The sequence below is a fragment of the Micromys minutus genome (genome assembly GCF_963924665.1).
Source record: "Micromys minutus genome assembly, chromosome: 3".
In the NCBI taxonomy this organism is placed as follows: domain Eukaryota; kingdom Metazoa; phylum Chordata; class Mammalia; order Rodentia; family Muridae; genus Micromys; species Micromys minutus.
In genome coordinates, this window is record NC_137972.1 from 81,278,806 (window position 1) to 81,294,325 (window position 15,520).

Here is a 15,520-nt window from a genome sequence, read left to right on the forward strand (position 1 = left end):
ATTCTATGTGTATATGCCTAAGACAGATAAAAAGCTATTGAAATTGAAGTGTTATAATTTGTAGGAAAGACATGAATTCTTAAAATGAAATAATTACTAGAATCAGTGTAAAGACATTGTCACTGAGCAAAAATGTTTAACGGTTGGATGAGAAAAGTCATGAGACTCAGCTAAAAGCTCACAGTGGTTAGTTTATTTGCTGTGACTCACATTTACTTGTATATGTATCTATTTTGAGGGCTGGGTCTCACTATCACAGGGTGTTCTTGAGCTCACAGAGACCTGCCTGCCTCTGCCTCCCGTGTTGCTGGAATCAAACGTGTGCACCCAGCACACCCTGCCAGTAATCCGCGTTCCTTTTTTTTTTTTTTTTATTTTTTTAAAACGACTTTATTTTACAAAACAAAGATAAATGTACAGATTTTAAACATTTTTTGCTTAAAATTATACATTTTTGTCAGTACTGTTTTTTCAGACATTAAAATAATTTTTACATAAAACCATGTGAATATATTTTTTTAGTCAGTACTTGATTTTTTTCAAGGGCTTGACAGTATGCATTGAAAACCTAATAGTTACAATAAGCGTAAAGTACATGCAAAACAAAACGCAACATGGAAATAGTCAAAGTCTTCTTGTTTTGTAAATATATGTATTTTTTTTTCTTTATTTCTTGGACTTCATACAGTCTGTGAGTTGTTTCTGGGGGAGTGCAAGCCTCTGGGGTTAGCATCCCACTATCAGTGACTGCATATTATGTCTGTTCTTTTGTGACTGGGTTATCTCACTCAGGATGATATTCTCTAGATGCAGCCATTTTCTTAAGAATTTGGTTAAGTCATTGTTTCTGGTGGCTGAGTAGTATTCCATTGTGTATATGTACCACAATTTTTGTATCCATTCATCTTCTGAAGGACATCTGGGTTCCTTCCAGCTTCTGGCTATTATAAATAGAGCTGCTATGAACATTGTGGTGCATATATCTTTGTTGTGTATTAAAGTGTCTCTGGGGTATATGCCCAGAAGTGGAATAGCTGGGTCTTCAGGTAGTACTATATCCAATTTTCTGAGGTATCGCCAGACAGATTTCCAGAGTGGTTGTATTAGCTTGCAACCCCACCAACAGTGGAGAAGTGTTCCTCTTTCTCCGCAGCCTCGCCAGCATCTGCTGTCATCTGAGTTTTGGATCTTGGCCAATCTGACTGGTGTGAGGTGGAATCTCAGGGTTGTTTTGATTTGCATTTCCCTGATGGCTAAGGATGTCGAGCACTTCCTCAGATGTTTCTCGGCCATTCGGTGTTCCTCAACTGAAAATGTTTTGTTTAGCTCTGTACCCCATTTTTTAATAGGGTTATTTGATTCTCTGGTGTCTAGCTTTTTGAGTTCCTTGTACACCTTGGATATTAGGCCTCTATCTGATGTGGTGTTGGTAAAGATCTTTTCCCATTCTGTTGGTTGCCGTTTTGTTTTCTTGATGATGTCTTTAGCCTTACAGAAACTTTGCAATCTCATTAAGTCCCATTTGTTAATCTTTGACCTTAGAGCTTGAGCCATTGGTGTTTTGTTCAGGAAATTTTCTCCTATACCTATGTGTTCTAAGGTTTTCCCAACTTTCTCATCTAATAGTTTCAGTGTATCTGGTTTAATGTGGAGATCTTTGATCCACTTACACTTGAGCTTTGTACAAGGAGATAAGAACGGGTCTATTTTCATTCTTTTGCATGTTGAGTGCCAGTTGGACCAGCACCATTTGTTGAATAGGCTGTCCTTTTTCCATTGAATGTTTACTGCTCCTTTGTCAAAAATCAGGTGACCATATACATGAGGGCTCATTTCTGGATCTTCTATTCTATTCCATTGATCCACATGCCTATTTCTGTACCAGTACCATGCAGTTTTCACCACAATTGCCTTGTAATATAGCTTGAGGTCAGGGATAGTGATTCCCGCAGATGTTTTTTTTGTTGTTGAGGATGGATTTCGCTATTCTAGGTCTTTTGATATTCCATATGAAATTGCACATTGATCTTTCCAATTCCATGAAGAACTGGGTTGGAATTTTGATGGGGATTGCATTGAATCTGTAGATTGCTTTTGGTAGGATGGCCATTTTTAAGATGTTGATTTTTCCAATCCATGAGCATGGGAGATCTTTCCATTTTCTGAGATCCTCCTCAATTTCTTTCTTTAGAGGTTTGAAGTTCTTGTCATACAGGTCCTTCACTTGCTTAGTTAGAGTCACACCAAGGTATTTCATAGTTTTTGTAACGATTGTGAAGGGTACGTTTTCCCTAATTTCTTTCTCCACATGTTTGTCCTTTGAGTACAGGAAGGCTACTGATTTGTTTGAGTTAATTTTGTATCCAGCCACTTTGCTGAACTTGTTTATCAGCTGTAGGAGTTCTCTGGTGGAATTTTTGGGGTCACTTCAGTACACTATCATGTCATCGGCAAAGAGTGATGTTTTTATCTCTTCCTTTCCGATTTGTATCCCCTTGATCTCCTTTTGCTGTCTAATTGCTCCAGCCAGGACTTCCAGTACTATGTTTAATAGGTAGGGGGAGAGTGGGCAGCCTTGTCGAGTCCCTGATTTTAGTGGGATTGCTTCAAGTTTCTCGCCATTAAGTTTGATGTTGGCTGTTGGTTTGCTATATATTGCTTTTATTATATGTTTAAGTATGGGCCTTGGATTCCTGTTCTTTCCAGGACTTTTAACATGAAGGGGTGTTGGATTTTGTCGAATGCTTTCTCAGCATCTAGTGAGATGACCATGTGATTTTGATCTTTGAGTTTGTTTATATGGTGGATTACGTTGATGGATTTCCTTATGTTAAACCATCCCTGCATCCCAGGGATGAAGCCTACTTGGTCATGATGAATGATCGTTATGATGTGTTCTTGGATTCGGTTTGCAAGGATTTTGTTGAGTATTTTTGCATCAATGTTCATAAGTGAGATTGGTCTGAAGTTCTCTTTCCTTGTAGGGTCTTTGTGTGGTTTAGGTACAAGGGTTATTATAGCCTCAAAAAATGAGTAGGTAATATTCCATCTGATTCTATCTTTTGGAATAGTTTGGCGAGTATTGGTGTTATATCCTCAATAAAAGTCTGATAAAATTCTGCACTGAACCCGTCTGGACCAGGGCTTTTTTTGGTTGGGAAGCTTTTGATGACTTCTTCTATTTCTTTAGGTGTTATAGGGTTATTTAGATGGTTTACTTGGTCCTGGTTTAACTTTGGGACCTTGTATCTGTCTAGGAATTCATCCATTTCCTCCAGATTTTCCAATTTTGTAGAGTATAAGTTTTTGTAGTAGGATCTGATGATTTCTTGAATTTCCTCAGTTTCAGTTGTTATGTCCCCACTTTCCTTTCTGATTTTGTTAATTTGGATACTCTCTCTTTGCCCTCTAGTTAGTCTGGCTAGGGGTTTATCAATCTTCTTGATTTTCTCAAAGAACCAACTCTTGGTTTTGTTGATTTTTTCAATGGTTCTTTTTGTTTCTATTTGGTCTATTTCTGCCCTAATTTTGATTATTTCTTGCTGTCTACTCTTTTTGGGTATATCTGCTTCCTTTTGTTCTAGGGCTTTTAGCTGTGCTGTCAGGTTGCTGATGTGAGCTCTCTCCAGTTTCTTTTTGGAAGCACTTAGGGCTATGAGTTTTCCTCTCAATATTGCTTTCATTGCATCCCATAGGTTTGGGTATGTTGTGTCTTCGTTTTCGTTGAATTCTAGAAAATCCTTAATTTCTTTCTTTATTTCTTCTTTGACCCTGCTATCCTTTAACAGAGCGTTGTTTAGTTTCCATGTGTATGTGGGCTTTTTGTTGTCTTTGTTGTTGTTAAAGACCAGCCGTAGACCATGGTGATCTGAGAGGATGCATGGGAGTATTTCAATCTTCTTATATCGATGGAGGCTAGTTCCGTGTCCAATTATGTGGTCAATTTTCGAGAAGGTGCCATGGGGTGGTGAGAAGAAGGTGTATTCTTTTACTTTGGGAGTAATCTACGTTCCTAATACTGTAGTTGTTTCCTTTTCCTGTCTCCTGAGGTTGGTAACTTCAAACTTTCTTCCTCAATGCCTTAGTGTAGTGAACGCTGTAGCACCAGCATATAGTCCTGCACTGGGAGCCCTGCGCCTCCTTTACCCAGGCCTGGGTCTTGTTCTCACTGTGTCCCAGCTCTTCTGGGTTTCTCCGATTCCCTACCACTACCTCAGACCCTCTTGTCTAGTCTTCACTGTGACATCTGCGTTTCTGTCTCACAATCCTCCACTGAGTTCAAGGCCAGATGCTCCTGCGGTGTCACGAATGAGAATGTAAAGACTGGGGCTGGTCAGCATGGAAGTTAAACCAACACCAAGAAGCTTTTCATTCAGTGCATAGGATTCTGACAGCTCCCTAATTATTTGGAAAAGAAATTAATGTACCCTGGTTTCACTTCCCACCCCAAATAACCACCAGTGACCTAAGAGCTTAAATGTAGAGCCATGCTAAATGCTCAAAATATATAAGCAAAATATTTGACTGGATGAGGAAGTCATTTTAGAGTTACCATGCCATAAAGACTGAGTTCCACAAAGGAAGAGTAGCCAGCCAAGTAACAGAAAAACATTGGGCTTTTATATACTTAAAAGGGAACAAACTCTGAAATAATGTTAAAGTTAGAGGAAAATGAGTAGAAAAAAATTGTTGCATTTCCAATGGTCATGAAGTAGGTTAATATCCTAAATAAGGAGCTTTGATGAATCAAATAATTAGATACTCCAGTAAAAAAAAAAATATGAAGCTCTGCACAAGTAATTTCCAAGTCAGAAAACATAAAAAGAAGTCCACCTGAGCTAGCAGTCAAAGAAGTGAGAATGAAGAAGTGCAGTGTTTCTCGGCAGTTCTGCTCTAGTTGAGGAAGAGTGAGGAGTCTCCGTGGGGCTTCCCTCGGGCCCGAGTCCTCTGAGCTGCTCACGGCAGAGGTGGGAGCTTCTGTTGGTGCTTCATCGTTTGCTCAATTTTGAGGCAGGATCTCACTCCGTGGCCTTGACTGGCCTGGAACTCACCATGTAGACCAGGCTGGCACCTGCTTCTGGCTCCCAAGTACTTTTTATCAACTGAGCCGTCTCAGCAGCTGGTTTGGTTTTGTTTGAAGGGTTTTGTTTTAGTTATGTGTATGGGGTGGGGGCTGTGTAAATGAATACCAGTGTCTGCAGGAACCAGAGGAGCAGGCATCCTGAGCTGCGGCCTCGGTGCTGGGAACTGGACCCATGTGATGCTACCAAGTGAGCAGCATGTGGTTGGAATCCTGAGCCATCTCTGGCCCCATGGTTTTAAAGAAATCAGTGTTATTCTTTTTAGTTAGGTGTATTTGTGTGGGGAAGAGCATTGTGTATATGACTGCAGGTGTCCTCAGAGTCCAGAGGAAGGTGTTAGCTAGGTACCACTGAGCTGCACTCAGGCTATTGTGAGCTGACTGATGTGGAACTGGGAACCATACTCAGGTCCCCTGGAAGAGTACGTAGTAAGTGCTCTTAGCCACTGGGCCACCTTCAGCTTCTCACTTACAAATTTTCTTTTCATTGAAAATTGATTTATTTATAGTGTAGATTTGTGTAGATGGATATGGGCATGCACCGTGTATATGTGGAGGTCAGAGGACACCTGGGGGAGTCTTCTCTCTTTCTGACCATATGAGTCCTGGAGATCATATTAGCAGAAGGACCTCTACCCTTGCAGCCATCTCATGCACTCCTTCTGTTGTCAATAACAGCTTTTTTGAACAAGAATGACAAAGCATTGTTGCTTATATAGTTTTTACTTACGTATTCTCTGCACTTTGTGTATAGTGACTTGTGTTTTTAGTCTTGTGAGGCAAGAGAGCCGTGTGTTTATGGTTTGGGAGCCCTCACCTAAGATGAGCCTGGAAGCAGCCCGAGAGCCTCAGCATGGGGCTTTGTTGAAAATATTTTGGTATAACCTCACAATAAAATATTAACGGTGATTAAACATGGTGATGGAGAGCCTTGATTATTGATATGTTCAGTGAGGAAAAGAGATGATAAAGCTGTAAGAATGATTACATTTTTATAAATACACGCGTTGACATGTATGTTTGTAAAAGAAACTTCCTAGAGTGCTTGTTGTTATATCTAAGCTTGGGGCTTCAGATACTCTCTATGAGCCATATGCACCATTCCATTTACCGAGGTAAGGGTGACTCAGTTGCTTTCTTATGTCCCAGCGCCGTGTGCTCACCAGCATACTTGTAGAACATTTTTGCTAACTCCAGGCCCACACCCATATTTTACTTTCTGTATTTGGATTTGCCTGCTTTAGACATTTCATATAAATGGAATCATACAGTGTGTGGTCCCTTGTAACTGACTTCTTACACTTAAATGTCTTTTTATGGCACACCTATACCGTAGCATAGGCTGCACTGAGTTTTCTACCTGTATATTCCATCATGTGCACACATCACATTTCATCATACATGTTTGCTGGTGCACATCTGACCAGCTGTCACGCACAAGTTTCAGTGCCCACAGATGTTCTCACTTTCATTAAGTGCATAACCAGGAGTGGATACGTACGATGGTTTTATGTCTAACCGTTGGAAGAATTTCTAGACTTTTCCAGACAGGGGCAGTACCAGTTTTACATCCCTACAAGCGGTGCATGATGACCTCACTGATATTTGTCACCTTTTTATTCTTGTTGTGGCGTGATGAGCTGTTTTACTTAGATTTTTTAACTTTTGTCAGTAAACATCTGCTACCTGTATAATTAGGAAAGCGGCTGAAGCACCGAGGGTGCCCAGGACTGTGAAGACAGTTACTTAAAACCATACCTCCAAATGGCTGCTACCTCCCCTCTGCCAGCCTGGGCAGCAGTCTTGACTCTCTTCTCTCACTTAACTCTTATGAAGGCTCTTTCGTGCTGAAAATGTCATTCTAGGTGCCCAGGGAGCCACGACTATAGTGGTATGTGGTATCCTGGTGTACCCAGCATCAGGGCTGTGCACAGTGCTAGGCTGCAGAAGGTCTTTATGTTTTCAGATATTTCCTCTCTCTAAATGAGCACGTTCACCTCTATAAGCCAGACACTGGACACTTACGTAGTTGCTATGGTGCCCATGAGTGTGTAAGACTTGGTAACTGTGATTAATGTAAAGACATTCATCGGTCCTTTTGTTTTTGTCCATAAAGGGCTTGTAACTCAGTATTCACTGCATTAGAGAAAAGTCAAGAAGCAATTGAGATTACAAGTGAAGACCACATTATACAGGTTTGTTATTTTGAAGATGTATACTTCTGCATTTATTTTGTTTGTTCTTGTTTTTAGGCTTGTAGTGCCACAATTTGATTTTTTTTCTTTTGTAAGTCCAAGAGCCCATTCCTACCAGTACCCCTCCCAGATGATTGCAAAATGAATAAAATATGTAATTTAAAATCAATTCTCTAGATAAGGAAACGGTTTCGTGTGGAAGTGGAAATGTAGAAATGGCTGGTCTTGTCTCCTTATCTCTCCTGGGGTGGCTGGTGTTTTAACAGGAGAGACTTACTCAGGAGGCATGCGCCAGGCTAGCCACATGCAAGCTTTCCTCACTATGTTTGGAGGCAGTTTAAACTTGTAAAAAAAATTACTAAAAACAGTTAACAATTCAGAAAATAACCAACTAGACTACCATTATTAGAAAAGCTGGTTTCTGTAAGAGATAAATAGGTATCTTTAAAGATAACATGGCTCTTACTGTTTCAGGACAGCTGTTCCAGGGAAGGGTTCCTTTAATCTGAGAATGAAATCCATTTTGACTGTAGTTCACTGGACCTTAACTTATGGCTCCTGTTGTTACTGGTGCTGGCATTTGTTGAGTTGGTGCTAAGAGGCAGCTCAGGCCAGGACTCGAGGGCCCCGGGCTTCTGTCCACCTCAGACAGTGGTGCATCTTTGGGCAAGTCACTTACTTAGTCTAGCTGAATCTGCTTTCTCTTAGTACAAATGGAAGTGGCAGTAGCAGCCACCGCCCACTGGTATGCTAGGAAAGCAAAGCCTTTCATAAGGTTTGGGGATTGCCTGGGCTCACATGTATATGTGCTTGCTCAAGTGTCTCGTGAGGACAGGTCCCGAAAATGACGGTCAGCTTCTGCTTTTCTACCACCAACACATGCTCTCGTGGATTTCCCTTGTCTTTTAATTTTATTTGTAACTTATCATCACATTTTTCATGCATAATCACCATCTATGTTGTTACCGCTCCCCACACATTATTCATTTGAATCCTACCAGAGACACATGTTTTTATTCTCCCCATCCAGATGAGCACATAGATGAAGTTACTTGCACATGTCCAGAGGGCAGAGCCTGGGTTTTTTGTTGTTTTTTTTTTGTTGTTGTTTTGTTTTGTTTTTTTAAATAGCCTAGCCTGGTACATTATTTCACCATGGCTCCATCTGATCAGCTCTGGTGTAGCAGCTTGGGTTTAGGCTGAGGACATGCCTTCCTTGGTCTTCATTGAAGTTGGAGTGAACCTGCTGCCACTCTAGAGTCTCAGAAGGACATAGCAGGAAGGCCAGCCATGTGTCACCTAAGCAGAAGCTATCCCACAATGCACCAGTCTATTGGCTGTAGACACTCAATAATGAAATGCAAGCTTCTGGGTTTTCAGGAGGTAGGGGTAGTACTTAGGTAGAAGACTTTTTTTTTTCAAGACATCTTTAAATTCACTTAACTTTTTTTCTTTTGCCTCTTTCCAGTATGCAAACCCTGCATTTGAAACAACGATGGGTTATCAGTCGGGAGAGCTAATAGGGAAAGAGTTAGCACAAGTGCCCATAAATGAGAAGAAAGGTGATTTGCTCGATGCCATAAATTCATGTGTCACCATAGACAAGGTAAGTAATACGTTTGTTATCACTTCCTGGTAAGGAGGGAAGACCTGGTGTTCATTGAGCACTCTGTGTAGCAGTGGCCTCTGCCTTACCCTTTCCTCAGAAGTCCTGTCTCACTTTCCAGACGCAGAGCTGAAGCCAAGGATGCACTATGATTAGCCAGCAAGCATGATTACCGGGATTGACCTTAAAATTAGTGTTTTTAATCTGAGTGGTGTGAACAAGTTGGGGTGTGTGTGTGTGTGTGTGTGTGTGTGTGTAAGAAAAGGTTTCTCTGTGTAGCCCTGGCTGTCCTGGAAAGTTGATATTCCTGATAACTGATCTTGTAGATGTTGGCACATGGTTCTGGGTGAGGGTTGCAGTGAGGCAGGACAGCCTTAGTGCATGTCTGAGCATCAGTCACTCATCGAGCAGTTTTGTGCCGAATTCTCACACGGAAAGATGGCCAGAACTCATTTGCCAGAGTTGGAAGGATCGTTGTTAACTGTGAGAAGTTGTATCATCAGTGCTGAAGGAGCAGGCGGAAGGAGCAGGTGCAGTCAGCCAGAGCTTTCCTGGTGCCAGGCTTGGGGTATGATGAGAGAGAGAAACGTAGGTAGGCACAGCTTGGATCCTACTTGCCTTCAGGTTTGAAGTTTAGGGTGGTGTTTGTCATTTTGGAAGGAGTAGAGGGTCTTGTGAGGAGAGGACCAAAGACTGAGATGGTCATCGAGACCTCAGTGCCCTGGCACACTGGGTTAGAGAACATGTCCTCTTGGGACCTTCCCACAGCATGCAGTTCTGCCATTTTTCCCCTTTGGTGATACTTGGAGCCAGAGGTTTTGTTTCATTTTGTTTGGAGACTGGGTCTGTCTCTGTAGACCAGGTTGCCCTCAAACTCACAGAGATCCACAAGCTCTGCCTCCCCAGTGCTGGGATTAAAGGTGTTTGCCAGCATGCCTGGCTTTTTTTTGGGGGGGGGTATCAACTAGTTTGGACCCCCACCAGGCAAGCTGGATCCCTCTTACTGAGGAGAGCCAATGGTGACGGCATATCAGGTGTGTGCCCATGTCTCACTTCTGCTGGAGTAACACTGTGGGGGACCAGCAAAAGCCTCAAGTCCAAATGGCAGAAACTCCTCTCTAGAGACGTAAAATGATTATGAACAAAACCCAGGAAGACTTTTATGTTATTGGCCTGTTTGTTACTCTATTTCTAAAAGGAGTCTGGCCATTTATTTAGTATATTTCGGTTTTTAGGGAGTGTGTAACGGTTTTTCTACCCATTCAGCAGCATGCTGGTTCACTGAGGTGAGAGGACAGACATCTGTCTATTTTGATCTCTGTAGGGGAAGAGCTAGTGGAGGGGTCAGTGGCTTTGTGGAACCACAATCCTGTGAGAGCTCAAATGTCCACAGGGGACCCAGCATGGCAGAAGTGAGGACACTCAGCAAATAGTCAGCTGGCCAGAACCGTGGCCATCAGAGTTTGGAAACCCTGGGCCAGAGTCTCCCCTGTTCTTGGGGCTGAGCACGGCAGAGGCTCATCGCACCGGTCTTTTGCCTGTTACTCCCTTTGGGGCAGATAGAAGTGTTAACTTGAGTTTTAGCTTCAAATTCGTGCCTCCCTGTTACCATTTTTCTTCTTCCTCATAACTCCCCTGTCAGGGGATTTGCAATTTCATATCTTCCGGGAAGCTGAGCCTCACACGGCCTTTCCATCTAGACACCTTGACTCTTCCTCCTTTGTTGCCCCGCTCCTGAATCATACGCGCTGCACTCCGTGCAGGGTAAATGTTGGCTATTCATGCCTGTCAGTGCTGATATGTGGCCTCAGGACTCTGACCTGCTTTACTTCCTGTGATCCTCCTCCTTCCTCACCAACAAGCCCCACCTCCCTACTCCACTTTCTTCTGTTTCCTCCACAGATTACCTGGACTATGACCTTTGCCCTCTTGCTCCTGTCCCTCAATAGCCTGCTGTCACTTTAAATTGGGAGAATGATTTTCCTCTTGCCTATTGGGGATAAAACTCCCATTATGTCTTAGTCACTCTCTGTCCTTAGATCCACACGCTGTCCTAGATCCCCAGGATAAACTGACCCTCTGCCTTTTGCCTCCTTCAAGTTCATCAGTCCTGTTGGCTGCCAATTTCTTTGCTTTGAGTGTACACTGTTTGCCCCCGACCTGCTCCAGGTCTTCTTCACATCCCTCAGTTATGGTGGGCAAATACCGTATAGTCTCCTCGTCTCAAGATTATCATGTGGCTCCCTTAGTATAGTGTTTGAATTGCTTAGCCTGTGACCAAGGTTCTGGAGTCGACCTCAGTCACTCTAAACAAAAGCCTCATGTGTTGTTTGATTGTTTACCATGGGTAAGCACAGTACCAGCCTTGGGGACAGAGCAGCTGGATGACAATGACTTAATTTTATGACAATGATTGCCAAAGGGGACTACATCAATAGCCATGGAAGCCCAGCCTGGAATGCAGCTTGTGCCAGACAGCAGCAGGGAAGCAGAGTCTGACAGCGTGCAGTGGGAGCTCATGTGGGGACAGGGCTGTGTAAAAGCACCTGTACCCCCAACGGGCTGGCTCCTGAGCTTGCTGGGTGTCAGACTTACCAACTAGAAATCTCTTATCATGGTCTAAGGAAGTCAACCTCACAGTGACATATAATATAACTAAATGCTTTGTATATTTATTAGTAAATTGTGGCTCCTGCTAAATAAATTTTGTTTACATTGGTGACTGGAAAACGTATATTTAACATTGTTCCTCCAGTCAGGACACTGGCTTGATCATTGGTCCTTTTTGGGAACTGTGATGCTGGCATGGCCTGTTAGACCTCGGCTTGGGTCTGTCACTTGTCTGAGTGTCTTCAGAAAGAGCTGGAGAAGGACATTATGAATATATTTCTCAGTGTGCTGGTGGCTTGACACCTGTTGATCTGCTGTTTCTTTCTCTTTCCTTCACCCCCTCTTTTCTTTTTCATATAATGTAACAGTTCTATTGAGATGTAATTCTCACACCTTATAACCCACCCATAGAAAGAGTACAGTTCATAGCACTTGGGAGGGTCACTACAAGTTTGAGACCAGCCTAGTCTGTGTCACAAGTTCCAGGCTAGCCAGAGCTGCATATCGAGGGCCTACCTCGAACAAGCAGACAGAGCTACACAGCTCAGTGATTTGAAGTATGTTCGTGTAGTTGTAGCCTGGCTGAGGAGGAACCAGGGCACACCTTCCCTTAGGGTGATGAGGACAGCTAGGGACTTGTCACAGTTTCCCACATTGCCTTAGATAGTCCTCTTAGAGTGTTCTGTTTCCAGGGTGACTGTGGCTGTGGAGGTGCAGACTGCCTACTCCTTCCTGCTTGGGGATCCCTGGTTAGTCTTTGGGCACACCCTGTGCTGGGCTAGCTGCACACAGAACCGAGCTGTTTATAACCTGTTCTTTCTTCTGTTCAGTATGAATTGCAGGCATGGTCTTCTTTTAAAAAAAATGATTGTTTTCAGAATTGCACCATTCAGCAACCAGACTCAGTATCTACTGGGTATCTTAAGAGCGCTGGGCCCGGAACATTATAGGCACATTCAGCATCCAACTGGAAGTTTTGGGCATTTTCATAGCTTAGTCCCCAAGTAACTTGTCAGATGAACCCAGATCCTTGGTTGGCTGATAAAGATGTAGCTGCCCTCATCACCCCAAGGGAAGGTGTGTGTGCCCTGGTTCCTTCTCAGCAAAGCTTTTCTGTTGTGAGGATCCCTGCCTCTGCTCACCTGAGCTCTTAAAATCACAGCCTCCAGCTCTTCAGCTTCAGCCTTGTGCTGTGCTGCTACCTGAGCCAGTCTAGCTGCTGCAGCGCACCCTGCAGGACTGAAACCCCTGGGGCCAGAGGGGCTAAAGCCATTCTCTGGAAGAAGCAAGTAGCACAGTAATGACCACACTGCTCTCTGTGCCCAGGCAGAGTGTGGACTCCCTCCTTGATGCAGTCAGTGAGCGCTGAGAGGAGGAATCCACGCATGGAAGTGAGGGAGTCCCCGCTTGCCCACAGATGGCCATGGGACACTGAGGTGACTTGACTTTGGTCAAGAGACTTGTCAGGGTGAGGAAGAATATCAGCTTACTTGAACTGCATTTGGGTTTGTGATCATTTTTTTATCCTAAGTTCTTTCATGGTGATTAATGAGCCAGAGCCAAAATGGAAAATGTTCCTGGACGTATGTTTCAGACCCAAAGCATAATGATGCATTCGTTTTACTCATAGGAGTGGCAAGGAGTTTACCATACCCAGAAGAAAAACGGAGATAGCATCCAACAGAATGTGAAGATAATTCCTGTCATTGGGCAGGGAGGGTAAGTGAATGTACTTCCGTCCATGTTTCCAGTTTGCTTTGGATACTTGGGTAGACTTCACATTGCTCACAGAAGTACAGTTTAGAGTAAGGCCAGGGTCTTACAGGAAGGCCTTCCAGGCTTGTAGTTCCCTGAGGACCTTCCACCTGTAGTCCAGAGACACTCTTCTTTATGCTGTGTAGATTTGTGGGAGACTTCAGTGTTTGTATTCAAATCAGGTGCACCTCTGTGTTTGTAAGCCACTGCTGGAAGTAGCTATTCCTGCAGAGGCTTATCCCATAGAAACATTTGAATGCAATGGATTGCTAGGGACTGGAGACCTAGCTCACGGAGGCACTGCTCACTGTGCAAGCATGGGAGCCTGGGTTCATATCTTCAGCACCCCCAAAAAGCCTACGTGGCATCACGCCTGTAACCCTGTCATCGGTGGGTAGAGACCTGAGGTCTCACTGGCAGCCAGTGTAGCTGTGAAATGGTGAGATCCACATTTAGTGAGGAATCTATAATGATGATGATGATGATGATGATGGTGGTGGTGGTGATTAATAATTAGAGAAGCAATTGAGGAAGAAGTCCCCATGTCAACCTCTGTCTAATTCCACACATGAGCAAGCATGCATGTGGTCATATTCACATACAGTAAAGTTATTAAGAGCCTAAAATTTTTAGAGGCCTTGTCTCAGACCTGTTCAAAATAATAAAGTTTCCAGAAAATTCTGAGTGTGAATTATGAACTATCCAACAGTAAAATACACGCTTGAATAAGTGATAATCATTAAAAAATTAAACTTTAAGAAAGGACTTACTATGCAAAATATAAAGTCAGACTTAGGATATGATAAAAGGGAAGGAGGCAGGAGGAGGAAGTGTGAGCCATGGTATCAGGAACTGCCTGTTCTCTAAGCACTTCCCCTCTAGCCAGGCTCCTGCTAATGGGAGATGACATTCATTTCATCCTAAATGCAGCTCTGTTTGGTCAGCACAGTGATGTCTCTCCTTTCCACATGAGGAAACTGAGTCATAGAGGAGTCCAGTTTCCGGCCCCAGCTCTGGCTGCCATGTGTGACGGTGCCTGGTGCCCTCAGTGCCGACCGCACGGCTCGCGTGCTTCGTCAGCCGGCTCTGCTGCCAGTTGGTGATGGCCTCAGGGAGGCGGATCTGTGTGGGCTCTCTGTTCTGAGTCTTTGCTCTTTTATGTCCTTTCCAAATTTTTCTTGTGATAAGTATATAGGGATTTGATTATGGGGTGGGGTGAAAGAAACTGAAGGGACAATAATAAAGGGAGCAGGCCAGCAGCTTCTGTGCGCAGCCCTCATCACAAGGCTGGCAGGAACCTCAGCCTGTGTGGCCTCTGTGGCCTGTGGCTCTCTTCATGAGTGACTGTAAGCAGACTGCTGGCACTCAGAATCAGTATCAGCGCTGGTCGGAACCACTCATTAGGAAAGGAGAGGCTAACCTGTAGCACACTGTTAACAGCATATATGTGTTTCTAATATCTGCTGTCACTTCTTCCCCAAAGACAGAAAAAGGTGTTTTTAAGGTTTGGTTTATTTATTGGTGGCCTTGGCCCATGTTTCTCTCTCTCTCTCTCTCTCTCTCTGTGTGTCTGTGTGTGTGTGTGTATGTATGTGTGTGATTTTAGAAGAAAAACAATGCTCTGAAAACATTTTATATATTGCTAAAAGGACGTATTTTTCTCATGAAAAATTACTATATATCCACCAAATCAGAGTCAGAAGGAAACTAATGCATTGTTTTCTACCCACAGGAAAATCAGACACTATGTGTCCATTATCAGAGTGTGTAACGGCAGCAGTAAGGTGGGTAAAGGGAGCACAGGACCTGACCGTTCAAGCAAGAGCTCCAAGTGATCAAAACTAATGGCTTGTAAAATTCACTTTTAGGTTGAGACCACAACTGAGTGTGTTCAGACTGATAGTCAAACAGGTATGAGGCCATATTCATTTTCAAGGTTGAGCGCTTGTGGGGAAACTCCCAGATCCTTTCTGTGACTGACCTGCTTTAAACAGTGGCGGGACCCTGTTCTCCTAGCCCAGCCCAGCCCAGCATGATTTGAGGACTTGCGTGCTGTGCCATGTTGACGGGTGACTGGGGTGGGTGCTAGCCTGGGTGGAGAGAACTGATGCGTCTAATGCATGACGCATGTGCAGACAGACATGTTGGATGAAACAGGATTTCATAATCTGGACTGAGCTTTAAGAGGCAGATAGGGTTGAGTGGATTACCACAGTACATTATCAGGACATTGTCAACTGGGCAACAGTGGTCACTACCCTCCTAGGTGTCATC

The 15,520-nt window shown here is 43.6% G+C and overlaps 1 protein-coding gene across 1 annotated transcript in view; it reads left to right on the forward strand.

Annotated features, from left to right (window-relative positions):
* The window catches only part of PDE8A (phosphodiesterase 8A), a 112,230-nt gene that overhangs the window by 77,710 nt on the left and 19,000 nt on the right, over window positions 1-15,520 (forward strand). The window contains exons 6-10 of the mRNA XM_080915034.1: window positions 7,197-7,275; window positions 8,744-8,881; window positions 13,122-13,210; window positions 14,979-15,030; window positions 15,115-15,157. Of these exons, the coding sequence (XP_080771160.1) occupies window positions 7,197-7,275; window positions 8,744-8,881; window positions 13,122-13,210; window positions 14,979-15,030; window positions 15,115-15,157 (401 nt within the window). The remainder of the gene's footprint in view (window positions 1-7,196; window positions 7,276-8,743; window positions 8,882-13,121; window positions 13,211-14,978; window positions 15,031-15,114; window positions 15,158-15,520) is intronic.